The sequence below is a fragment of the Pelodiscus sinensis genome, chromosome 23 (assembly GCF_052426305.1).
Source record: "Pelodiscus sinensis isolate ZL-2025 chromosome 23, ASM5242630v1, whole genome shotgun sequence".
Lineage (NCBI taxonomy): Eukaryota > Metazoa > Chordata > Testudines > Trionychidae > Pelodiscus > Pelodiscus sinensis.
This window is the reverse complement of record NC_143074.1, coordinates 14,042,222-14,055,833: the sequence shown is the minus strand read 5'-3', so window position 1 is coordinate 14,055,833 and position 13,612 is coordinate 14,042,222. Positions and strand designations below refer to the sequence as shown.

General features: G+C 41.8%; 1 protein-coding gene across 14 annotated transcripts in view; it reads right to left on the bottom strand.

The window, feature by feature from the left end:
• The window catches only part of FUBP3 (far upstream element binding protein 3), a 57,670-nt gene that overhangs the window by 20,771 nt on the left and 23,287 nt on the right, over positions 1 to 13,612 (bottom strand). For all 14 annotated transcript variants that reach the window (XM_075905889.1, XM_075905897.1, XM_075905896.1 and 11 more), the window contains 7 exons: positions 12,647 to 12,696; positions 10,536 to 10,607; positions 9,251 to 9,308; positions 6,161 to 6,323; positions 5,074 to 5,172; positions 511 to 615; positions 2 to 104 (listed from right to left, as the gene is read on the bottom strand). In XM_075905889.1, coding sequence (XP_075762004.1) covers positions 2 to 104; positions 511 to 615; positions 5,074 to 5,172; positions 6,161 to 6,323; positions 9,251 to 9,308; positions 10,536 to 10,607; positions 12,647 to 12,696 — 650 coding nt within the window. The remainder of the gene's footprint in view (position 1; positions 105 to 510; positions 616 to 5,073; positions 5,173 to 6,160; positions 6,324 to 9,250; positions 9,309 to 10,535; positions 10,608 to 12,646; positions 12,697 to 13,612) is intronic.

Genomic DNA, 13,612 nt, shown 5'->3' with positions numbered 1-13,612 from the left:
CCTGGTTTAAACTGAATCCTAACGCCAGCATCGTTCTGAATTTTTTTGATCATTTCTCCATTTCTTCCTATTACAATTCCAACAGCAAACCTGGGCACAGAGACCTGATGGGAAAGGCAAAGCAGTGTGAAAATTTAGACTGTTTTACTCACATACTATGCCAGGTTAAGTGAAGCAGTTCTAGGCTGTAATGTCTCACCCCTCTGAAGCACAAGTGTATGGGCAATATCCGTGCATTAAAATTACCACTAGCCATAAGCCCCTTCCCAATCAGAGCTATCCCTCTTCATCTCAAGAATGGCTTTTCCAAAACACAATTTTGGAGGAGATGGAAGTGCCACCCCAAATCCAAACAAATGCCCTCTTCTGGAGGATGGATGTCATATATTATAAGGCAGGGAGCATTATGAAGAAAATAAATCTCATTGGCAATGTTTGAAATTGAATGGTCTCCATTCCTCACCTACCGTGTGGGGAGGTAAACCATAAGCACTTGTGAAAAGAACATACCTCTATGCTGCCTCCTCCCATTCTAGAGCTGAAATCACTCCGTACGCCTCGGAAATCTGCCTGATCTTTCTCTCGGATGATCTCCAGTACCATTTCCCTTGCTTGCTGTGGGGAAAGAAACTATGGTTACCTTTAATTGAAGTCTATCCCCCTTCCCATCTTGGTGCTTGGAACCTTATTGATTAGAAGGCTTCTGGCAGAATAGCTTCTTCTATTATGCCAACAAATTCCTTCACTTGGAATTTTTTACCATTTTACTGAAAATTGTATTTTGTATTGCATTCTCCTTTCCTCATTACCAATTTGACAGCTTTTAGGAGGTAGATCCCCATGTACAAACATGGACACTTGTTTCTAAAATACAATCTTAACTGGGATTTAAGGAAATTCAAGACCCTTGCTACTGATCAGAACTCAAACCCAAAACATGCCATGGCAGAAGCTATGATGGCGTGTTAAGCAGCAAGTCCACAAGAAGATGGGGAGGAAAATACAGAAAAGAAAAAAGAAACATAAGCTACCTAAGGGTATGTCTACACTACCACCCTAGTTCGAACTAGGGTGGTTAATGTAGTCATACGAACCTGCAAATGAAGCCCGGGATTTGAATTTCCCGGGCTTCATTTGCATGTTGCCGGGCGCCGCCATTTTTAAATGTCCGCTAGTGCGGACTCCGTGCCCGCGGCTACACGCGGCACGAACTAGGTAGTTCGGACTAAGCTTCCTATTCCGAACTATCTGTACGCCTCGTTCCACGTACAGGCAGTTCAGAATAGGAAGCTTAGTCCGAACTACCTAGTTCGTGCCGCGTGTAGCCGCGGGCACGGAGTCCGCACTAGCGGACATTTAAAAATGGCGGCGCCCGGCAACATGCAAATGAAGCCCGGGAAATTCAAATCCCGGGCTTCATTTGCAAGTTCGTATGACTACATTAACCACCCTAGTTCGAACTAGGGTGGTAGTGTAGACATACCCTAACATAGTGAATGGTAAGCACTGGAGAAACACTCTGGTAACACTGGTCTACAATTTTTTAGAAGTCGTCTGCTTCAGAGATAAAGTGTGCTATTTATTATGTATTTTGATGTGCTGAATTCAAATATGACAATTAAAACAACTGATTGGCTACTGTTTCCAAGATATTTAAGTTTTTACATTTTACGTCTATGTATATTGTGTAGATAGTAGAGTTTTAATCATAAATTGTAAACCTAGGTCTTTTCATGTGTTTATGGTTGCTTTACATGGTAATATTTCACCTGTCCTGTTTATGTAACACTTTAAAAATCAGCAAAAGGATTATATAAATAAAATGTATTATGAAACAAAAGGCAAAAAACTATTATGTACATAGTTTAGTCCTATTCAGTGTCTACTCGGCGCTTCTTGGCTTGTCTCTTGTATTCATTAAATGGAGCATCTCTTGTCACTGTCCAGCAATAGTCTGCAAGCATTGATGGGCTCCATTTGCCCTGATAGCGTTTTTCCATTGTTGCAACGTCCTGCTGAAATCGCTCGCCGTGCTCGCTCACTGCTCCGCAGTTCGGTGGAAAAAAGTCTAGATGAGACTGCAAAAAATTTATCTTTAGTGACACATTGCAACCAAGGCTTTTGTATGCCTTGAGGAGGTTTTCCACCAACAACCTGTAGTTGTCTGCCTTCTTGTTTCCGAGAAAATGTATTGCCACTAACTGGAAGACTTTCCATGCCATCTTTTCCTTGCCACGCAGTGCGTGGTCAAATGCATCATCTCGAAGAAGTTCACGAATCTGAGGACCAACAGAGACACCTTCCTTTATCTTAGCTTCACTTAACCTTGGAAATTTTCCAGAGGTACTTGAAAGCTGCTTGTGTTTTGTCCATGGCCTTGACAAAGTTCTTCATCAGACCCAGCTTGATGTGTAAGAGTGGTAACAAAATCTTCCTTGATTCAACAAGTGGTGGATGCTGAGCACTTCTCCTCCCAGGCTCCAATGACTGTCGGAGTGGCCAATCTATCTTGATGTAGTGGGAATTTCTTGCACGACTATCCCATTCGCAGAGAAAACAGCAGTACTTTGTGTATCCAGTCTGCAGACCAAGCAAGAGAGCAACAACCTTCAAATCGCCACAAAGCTGCCACTGATGCTGGTCATAGTTTATGCACCTCAAAAGTTGTTTCATGTTGTCATAGGTTTCCTTCATATGGACTGCATGGCCAACTGAAATTGATGGCAAAACATTGCCATTGTGCAGCAAAACAGCTTTAAGACTCGTCTTCGATGAATCAATGAACAGTCTCCACTCATCTGGATCGTGAACGATGTTGAGGGCTGCCATCACACCATCGATGTTGTTGCAGGCTACAAGATCACCTTCCATGAAGAAGAATGGGACAAGATCCTTTTGACGGTCATGGAACATGGAAACCCTAACATCACTTGCCAGGAGATTCCACTGCTGTAGTCTGGAGCCCAACAGCTCTGCCTTACTCTTGGGTAGTTCCAAATCCCTGACAAGCTCATTCAGTTCACCTTGTGTTATGAGGTGTGGTTCAGAGGAGGAAGATGGGAGAAAATGTGGGTCCTGTAACATTGATGTTTCAGGACCAGAAGTTTCATCCTCTTCCTCATCTGACTCAAGTGAGAATGATTCTGGTGCATCAGGAACCGATAGTCCTTCTCCGTGGGGTACTGGGCGTATAAGCTGATGGAATGTTTGGATAATGCACAGTCCACTTTTTCTTCTTTGACACACCTTTCCCAACTGGAGGCACCATGCAGAAGTAACAATTGCTGGTATGATCTGTTGGCTCTCTCCAAATCATTGGCACTGCAAAAGGCATAGATTTCCTTTTCCTGTTCAACCACTGGCGAAGATTTGTTGCACAAGTGTTGCAGCATGTGTGTGGGGCCCACCTCTTGTCCCGATCTCCAATTTTGCAGCCAAAATAAAGATGATAGGCTTTCTTAACCATAGCGGTTATACTGTGCTTTTGTGATGCAAAAGTCACTTCACCACAAACATAGCAGAAGTTATCTGCACTGTTCACACAAGTATGAGGCATCTCTGCTCACTTTGGCTAAACAGAAATGTGTCCCTTTGCAAAATCAAACACTGATAAATAAGAGAGCACGACACTGTACGATTTCTAGAGCTGATATAGGGCAATTTGTTCAGCTGAGTGATGCAAGCTTCGTTATGATTGCATCATCCATGACTTCTATGAATAACATGATGCAATTCATATCATGTATGACGCAATACCATCTTCAGATTGCATCATTCATTGTTTTGCCTAAAAAGCAAGTACTGTTCAAACCCAGTCATAGATTTATTCATAGATCCAGTCAAAGATGTATTTTTGTCATTTCTGGTTTAAATTGAGATCCCTTCCCTTTATAACTCACTTATCCTCCACCATTCGCAAGTCAAGGATCGTATATACTGACCCAATAGCATATCTTGAAAACTAGAGCCAATCAACAATTTTAAGCATCATTTTCGGTCTCAGTGACCCAGAATTAGTAAAGTTTGACTACATTTATTTCAGAAGCATTTTGGCCGTAGAGCAGTATAATCTGAGAAGAGCTGCCTACATAAACAAGTCATCTTAGGTTTGTTTCCAATGGCCTTTCAAAGCTACCATATAGCCCAGATAGTAAAAGTGTACATTACTACGGGCTTGTCTCCTCTTACCAGGAGAGCAGTGCTGCATGTGATTTAGCACTCAGGAAGAATATGGAAAATACGCTAAAGCACATCTAGCATGGCAGACAGAGGTGAGATGCATTCAGGTTGAAAATGCAAGATGGCTTTTAAACCTGTGTTACAAATCTACACTTTTGTAATGCTAAGTTTAAATAGTTTGACTGAAAGTTGACTCATGACCTGAAACACTATCGTTATAGGTGTTTCTAAAAGCACCTAAGACTATTCAGCTCCAATGGAGGGTGAGGTGCAGTAGGGGTGGGGGGAGAATCATAAAAGCTGAGTGCCTTTATGGCAGGACCTGAAAATCTAATTTTAGCTCTTGGGTGCAAAATATTCCTATACCAGCATTTTAATATCTCAAGGATTGTCTAACTATCAGTGTGTCAGAATCTAGTAAAAATGTGCCCATTTCACAGAAGTACCTCTTAAGCACAACTTGTTGTAACAGGTAGCTCTAAACATCCATTATGAAGCATCTTAACACCTCTGCTGGGATCAGGGGATTAAGCTCGGAAGACTGTGTTTTAAGTAGAGCACCTACCACATCAGAGCACCTCAATGCTACTGGGGCTCTACATAAATATTGAATAAGCTTAACCCTTTAGTGCCAGCAACTGTTCGGCTTTCAGATTACAAGTGTTATTTAGCTGAGATATTAAAACAGTCTGCTTACACTAGAGCCTTTTCTGTAGCGGAGTGCTGGTACCTACTTTCCTCAGTAGGAGTTTAGAAAGAGCAGCAGCCATCATTTTCTAACATAGCATCCACAGATTTAGTCAACCCCACTCCCAAGCACCATTAACAATTCCACCATGAAAGGTTCCCTTAGTACAATTATGAAGAATCACACAAAGTGATTTTATTCCATACCTGTACTTTAAAAGCATCCCCAGTAATACGCAGAGGTTTATCTGCTCCAGTTGGTAACGGACCATCTTGGATCATAACCATTTTCACTCCTGTCCGCTCCTGCAAAACCCACACAACACATTAATAAGCATAGTCCCTAAACAAGAGTGAACAGTGTCTAAACTTTGGTCACTAAACACGTGCGTCAGATCAGAATCTTTTCAGCATGCTGTTTTTAAGCAAACTATGGTACTCTACTATACAAAGACCATAACTGTTCTACAGTCCCAGTACAGGACTGCAAGGAGGTGCGTTTCTTACCACACCTCATTCTAGTATAGAAACAACTGCAAAAAAAAGAATCCAACTTCTGTCTTCCCATCCAGGTGTAATAGTGAGATGAAAACCTCTCTAAAACACACAATTACTTGGTGTGTCATATACCTTTGGATGATACAGCCATAATTAAACTTAACAAAAATCATAATAACTATCTTAGCATAAACATATTTCTGAAGCCCTTTGTAGCTCTTTAAAGATTTGAGACATATACCAAGATAGAAGAGAAAGTATTTCCAGGAACACTGATTTACACACACAGATGTTTTAGTGGGGGTGGAGAGAGTGGAGATTAAATTCCAATTTAGCCTCCAGAAGTAATGAAGCTGATGAAACATATCCTAAGGAACACAACATAAGTCATAAGCAGCTTCACGAAGGCACCTGAATCTTGACCTGCAGAGCTAGATGAGGGCCCCTCCTAAGCAGAGCTGAGTGCTTCCCTTATGTAAACAAATCTCCACTAGGAAATTAACTGAGGACAAGCTCATTCCTTTTGAAACTCAGAGCTGGATCCGAACCCAGATCCCTGATGGTGAAAGACTAATATGCTACCCTCATACAGGAGGCACTAGAGGCTCTTTATTTTAAAGCACTCGTCCTTGATCTCTGTTGGGTCACATGCCACTTTCTTAAGTTGTTGTGAAGTGAATGGATGGAACCTCAAGCAAACGTACTACTAGTGATACATGCACTTTAGTTTGGGAACCTCTAATCTAGAGGAACTTTGCTAAGAGAAAGTTCCTTGAAGTAAAATCATCTTGCACACCTGCAACTGTTTTATTGTTTCGCCTCCTTTGCCAATGACTAGACCCACTTTGGATGCTGGAATCAGAATCTCCTGGATTGTACTGTTGCCATCAACATCGTTGTGAAAGCCAGGTCCATTCCGACAGCGATCTACTATCTGTCCCAGTAGCCTCTTTGCTTGTCTTTGAAAAGAACCAAGGGAAACAACCATTAGAAAACACGGTTTGATCTGCCTAGGAAACTAAGAACCACTGGGGTGAGAGACATTTGGGGAGAGGAGAAGTGAAGAGATGAAAAGAAAACCATGGTTAGCACAATGGCTTTTATGCTTTGGAATGCCAATCACCTATTGGAACTTGGATTTAAGACTTTTGATGCTTACACATTTTTAAAGCATTGGCATTCACCACATCTTGGATGTATCGCATTCAAGAAGAACCTCTATTGCCTACCTCCCCATTTTATAAATCACAACTGCAGTCTCATTTCCTGAGAGACAGGCAGAGAACACAAAAGATTAGATCACCACCCTCTGATTCAACAGAGCCACAGGTGAATTCTTTCTTTTCAGCTTGCTCTCGCCACACAACACTGGCCAGGGTTTGTTTGCAACCTCCCATCCTGGCTGGGGCTGCTACGGCTGTACAGAAAACGAGGCAGGGGTCTCGTATAGCAACCTAGGGATGCTAAGAAATGAGTAATTTGTTAATTGTGTAGTTGATACAAATTTTGTTGACTACACAATTAATCGATAAGGGGTAGCACTACTATCACTCTATGCCGGCTCTTGCCAGCTCTGGCAATTACCTCCCTGTGGCTCTCCACTACAAGCTGGGACTGAGCCAGCCTGCCACTGCACTGGCTCTTAATGCTGGGACCAGCGTCAGCCCCCATTGCGGCTCTGCAGTGTAAAGCATTCAGAGCTGGCTCAAAGGCAATCCTAGCTCATGCCAGAACCCGGCATCAACCCCCGCGCTAGCTCTTAGTATTTGTGGTGCAGAGCCGCAGCAGGGGTTGATGCCAGTCCCGGCACCAAGAGCTGCTGCGCAGGCAGGCCTGCTCAGACCTGGCTCATGCTGGGACCTGGCATCAACCCCCGTTGCCACTCTGCACCACAAGGACTAAGAGGCGGCGTGGGGGCTGATGCCAGGTCACAGCACAAGCTGGAACTGAGCCAGCCTGCCCCTATCCCAACTCAAAAATTTACTTATGAGAGGGAGGAAGTGTTGCATGTGGGCAACAACATTAACTGAAAAGCACCCACTTATCAGTTAACATCAGTTAGTTGATTACACTATTACATCCCTATGCAACCAATAAACTAAATGTTGCTTGTGACAGACGGATGATAGGGCTAGGAGGTTGCTCCCTGGCAGCTTCATAGTGTGTGAACTGACAGACAGTGGCTTTCCATTTTCACGTTAATTGCTACCATCTATGTGCCCCTTCACTGAAGAGGCTGGAGCCAGGTCACCAATCCCCCATTTTCACTCCCTCTTCCACTTAGTATCCAACAACCCTATATACATCAGGACTCTGCAGCATACCCTCTTATGCTGAATTCACCTGGGAGTGTCAATTCAGGAGGTGAGGGTCTGATGGACTGTATCCAACAGCACAGCATCCTTGGGCCTCAATCAGGAAGTGAGGCAGGAGTATTTTGAATTAACACTTTTTTAAAATATTAAATATTAATGAAACCCTTAAATTAATCAAGTTTATTTTTGAAAAGAGACAAATTTTAAAAAGATAGGGCATGTTTAAACAGAGCATCACCCACCCTCTGTTTTAATGTTTTCCTTACAGTCTCCATCAAAATTAATTTTATTCAAAATTTAAGGCCTTTATGAATAATTAAGATTTTTTAAAAAATAACAATCCAACTGCTAGGAATATTGCCCTATTATTGAATCTCCTTCCTCATTCAACTTCAAAAGTCTAAAGAAGTGGGATCACTTGAGACAGCCTTGGTTATGAGTACATGTTTAGTTGCATATTTCAGAACTTTACAGTGTTAAGATCTGCTCTTACCCATTTTTCCCCAAGTATCTCATCAGGCATTACAGCTTTTTAATATTTTGCTCTTGTTCTGAAATATCCTTTGCTAGAGGGAAAAAACCACCTCAATACCAGCGAAACTATATTGTTTGCCCTATAATGTGTGCTTGACTATTACACTTATTCTGGTTCAATGCTTGCAGAAGTATAGTAGAGTAAGGGGTCTTAAGCATTCTTATATCTCTTAGGAATGGAAGAATAGTGAAAATCTTCTCTTGAGAGAGAGAGACAGACAGTCTTTGTGCCTACATATTGTATTAATTAAATGCAACTCAAAGATTTCCAGATGGATTTTAAAAAACCCACCTACCCAAAGGTTGGGGAGAGAAAGAGCAGCTCCATATGTTAAGTGTGTTCCTGTAAGCCTGAGGATCCTGGATCCAGTCCCAGCAGGAGGTCCTCAACTGGTTTGTGAGAGTCTCAAACTCAGCTCCTGGGAAGGGGGAGGGAGGAAAGACTGTCCCTAAAGTTTCTATAGGCCTATAGAATAGAAACCCCTGCTGGATTGCCAAATGGGTCTCTACCATGCAGGGACCAGAGTTCAAGTTTTGAGTTCAGTCCTTCACTTCTGGCTGGCAGCAACGTGGAAGAGGCACCCGGATGTACCACACGCTGCTCTACAGCAACACCTCCAGTTTTTTCAGGAGTGCACCTGACAGGCTCTGGGGGCCTCGTGCAGCCCCTCTTCAGCTGGAAAGATGCCCATCTTGGTAGCAAAGTGAAGGGGAGAAAAGCAACCTTTTAATGGCTTAATTTAGTATCCTGGAAACTTGCAGTTAGTCAACTGCATCCTAAGTGCCCTAATATCAACCCTGTGAAGTGGAATTCCATGGGAATTTCTGCAGAGGGTTCAGCAGATTGTAACTAATAAGCCTTGGAAGAGTCAACTCCTCAGTGTTAGACCAAGTAGTTCTAGAGTCTGGTGACCCTAAAGCTTCTATAGCCCAACATTTGCTGGTTGTGGCTAACCAAATAGCAGCACTGATAGAACACAGTGGGGTAAGGAAGAGGAAAGGAAAGAGACAGGAAAAAAACCCCAAATGAGACTCACTCAATGCTCTCTGGCGTTCCGGTGAGCACGCAGGGTCTCTCCGGCATCCCACCGCTGTCTGCGAAGGGAAGAACATCATGACAGGGACTGGATATTTCACAACTCTTGAACAGCAAATGGCAGCAAGCCAAGCAGACAGATACAAGCAGCCCAGGTATAGCCTACATAACTAGCTCTTTCAGTGGTTACAAGAGGCAGTAAAATCTACATTATCCTTTATGGATTGCACATTGCAAGAGGGGGGTTAGAGACAGCTAGTCTCAAGAATAAAGTGCAGCCTCAAAGAACACCCAGTTCTTGAATGATGCAATCAGGCTCAATACCTAATTTGAATGCTTGGCTACAATTCATTATAATTATGTATCTGGAAATATGGCAAATATTTGCTAAGTGTTTATTTATTCTTCAATCACCCTGCATGTTCATTCCTGCTTGAGTATTCAGTCTTGCTCCTGTGGGATCTTAGGCCAATACGATTATGGTGTTTTCCTACACTTAGTAAAATTGTATATCCCACATTAGCTTTCTTTTAAATGTCACACTCCTAGTAAACAAGTTGTTACACTCAATTGAACTGGATTAAAAAAATGGACAGGTGCTTCAGTGACCATAGGGCAGCACTAAAATGATCCCTTTGCATGTAGAGCATGTTAATGAAAACTCAGAGATCCAGGAGCAACATATTTCAAAGACAAAATGGATGTTTCCTTTATTTTCCTGCCAATTAAGAACACAGAAGATAATATTTTGCAGTACCACACTTCAGTTCTCCCCTGGGGAAAAACAAGACTCTCTTCACAGCAAATGGTATAAAGCAAGAATACACAGCATGCCACACCAGACTGGTCCAGTCTCCTTTAGGAGGAGATAGATTCCATCAGGTTCAACTCCTGACCTCTTGAAATGTCAGTTTCCAAGAACTGACAAGACTAATCAATTAAATATAATCCACATCTGATCTGTTGAAAGTGCTGCTGCATGACAGCCCTATATAGGAGCATTTCCCCGTCTCTGTAGGAAATACCATGGACCACCCTTTAACTTAAATTGTATCTGCTTCTTGATTAGAGGTGATCGCTTCACTTTGTTCCCAGAAGTAACTAATAGATCAGTTTTCTGTGCTAGTATTGAAGTTAGTCCCAAAATAGAATTTCCTCATCCATTATTTGGTAACAGGTGATAACACATAAGACTGTGATGCACAGCCAGGTCTTCACATCTACTGGACACACCATATTTCAATGCCCCACTCTGCTAATTTTCTACTACACACAGTAGCTCTTACCTGGAGCAATCTGAATTTTGCAGCCAGACTCTGCCTGGATCCTTGAGATCTGCTCACCGCCCCTGCCAATTACTGAAACAAGTTCAACAAGTGTCAATTTACTGTTGTCCTTACCAAGAACAGAGTATCTGCTACCTTTACTCCATTGCAACTGGCAGTAAAGGAGAGATTGTATTCCAAAACTGTAAAACAGGCTTCCAGACAGACAGAAAGTCAGTCTGAGGGTAGAATCAATAATGTTGTTGCTGAATTCTAGTAACTGTATTTCCTTGTAAATACAAGTGTTACACTGAAATGTGAATACATGGTAGGGAAAAATAAGTCACTAAGGAAACCAGTTCAGGAACACTATTTTAAGGTTACTGCCCTATGACATCTTGAATGTCAAGTCTGGTAGGAAACACATGGCTGTCCTGATAATTTTGCAGGCAAAAGCACAAGTATTTTGATTGTTGCTTTTTTTAAAAAACTCACTGTCCCTCCTTCAAGAGCATTTTGCTGGTCTGGATCTACACTTTAATACACCCAGGCTTAATACTGAAGTGCCATGCTAGACCTCAAGCTAAAAGTGAAAGCTAGCCTACATTAGATCTGCTGCATCACTGGATGATGCTTGTGTTCCACATTATGATGCTGGGGCAGAAGATGCACAGACAGCCATAGATATCTGTCCCAAAGAGTACCATAGTGGACTCATAGGAGGTCAGCCAAGTCTAACAAGTAGAGGACCCTCAACTGTGCAACCTGTTTCTGCTAGTACCTGTGTGAGCTTGAATCTTTATCGCCCTTGTTAATGTGTGACATGAAGCAAGGTTTTGCCCAGGTCTCCTTCCAATGGAACTACAGAACCACACTCTGAATGGCCATCATCTGGCCCTCTACAGAGATTAGGGTGGGAGAGATGGAGTGGGTAACAATGTCACTGCTTTAGAAGACAAATAAATAATACATGTAATTAAAATTATGCAGATCCTGAACAAACTCCACTCAGAGGGTGTCCACCCAAATCTCCGGGCACCTTTGACATGTATTAAAAATACTATGCAACGTGACATCTGACACACATATGTAACAGCTGGCCAAAACGGGCCGGACGAAGATATGGAATAGTGGGTCCTGTAAAAGATTAATTTCTACTCTTGTTGAATTTTTCTGCAGAACTGAACCAGAAAGAATGTTTTCAATTTCAGCGTCATGATGGTCATCCTGGTTAGCCTACATGCAATGGCAGAAAACATGGATTTTCTTTCCCAGTCTTCACATACTAAGCAGAGCATTTTGGGTGATGCTCCTTTGCCAGAGAGATGGCATGCTTGAATCCAAAGGCTATGGAACATGCCATGGCAGTAGGAAGTGACACATGGATTCCAGCATCTGAAGAATAAAGGCGTTAGCTAAAGAGAGTCATGACAGCGGGAGGATTCCCATGAAAGGAGAAACAGAACAGCTGAAAGAAAACAGAAAATAGGACGAAGGGAGAGAGAACATCAGAGCTGCAAGAGTGAGGTGGAAAAAGGAAACAATCAGGAGAAAAAGAGAAATCCACCAGTGGAGGAAAGTGCATGCCACTTATTTCTCCCTGCACTGAGTATACTAGGGATCTATACAAGTCCAACCTATCTTAAATGTGAAAATTCAACTTTAACTTTAAAATGCCCCCTCTGCTCCTTTCTCCAGCCTCAGACAAAAGAATACTTAAATGCAGTACCTGGTTCTGGTTACAGGCAAATGGATTCACTCTTGGCAAATCACTATGTAGTTTGGTTGAGTAATTAGTGGTTACTGCCAGAGTTACCAGAACACCAGATCTTCTGAAATCTGTGTCTCCTGCCTTTCTCCCCCCTCAAAAACCTTTAATTCCATATTTATGCTATAAAACCTTTATCAGCAAAGAGGTAGTTTCTATCTGGGTTAAGTGCAGAGCAGTGTGGCAGACACGGTTTAAGTTGTCATTGTTATTAATAAGCAAGATTTTTCAGTCAGTAAATTCAAAGTGGCACTGATTTAACTTGTGTGCCTTATTCCTCACCCACAGTAAACATGGTTCCTGAGAAGAACTTACATTTTTAAACTGAATTCAGAACAGAAAAACAAAAACCAGTAATACTTACTAAATCCAACCATTTTATCAGGCACTTTGAATTCTTCTGTTATTACTGTCCTAAAAATGGAGATTCAAATAGTTACTGCAAAGAACAGTTTAGCAGACTACCCTTGACCTCCCACAAAAGCTAGCCACAGAGTACAAAGTGCTGTATGTAACAATAAACACTTAAGCTATAATCATAACCATTTAGGTTAGAAGTGACTCTTAGAGGATCATTTATTAAACCCCCTTCTTTTTGGGGGAATTGAGTGAGTTATTCCTAAACTCGGAAACATTTTAAATCAAACCTTGATTAGCTCCACTGAAGCTGATTCCTCTCCTTTGGCTATCATTGTGCCAAACAATAGGCAAATAGTAAACAGGAGGTAAATCTGACCTCAGTTTGACAAAATGACGCTTCAGACCATTAATTCTTTGCCTGTCATTACCTTAGACTAAGTCATCCCTGACATCTAACATCCCTTTCTGTATTTGTAGACAATTAAACCTCCCCTCGGCTAGATCTTCTCTGGATTTAACATAAGTAGTCCTCAACTCTTCCTCATAGGTCTTATTTTCACAAACCTTTTATAATTTGTATCGTCTCTGCAACACTCCATTTGCCTATCTTAAAATGTGATGCCAAAAACAAGTTTTCCATCTGAGGCCTAATCAAGCCTTGAGTAGAGCAGATTACCTCACTTGTTTTCCATGATATTCCTGTTAAACACAGCCCAATGAACAGGGCACTTGCCTTTTTTATTAGCACAAGATTCATCTGAATCTTCATAAGACATTTCTCAACTCTTCATATATTAAAACATGCACAATATCCAATTTGATACCTTTGAGAACAATTAAATATCTTTGGAGGAAGTTCAACACTGTTTTCTAACAAGGTCTCATACAATATCTTATAGTAATATTAGATTTAGACCAGCCAAGGGAAGAATAAGAATATGAATTTCTGAACTTTTCCCCAGCTGCATCA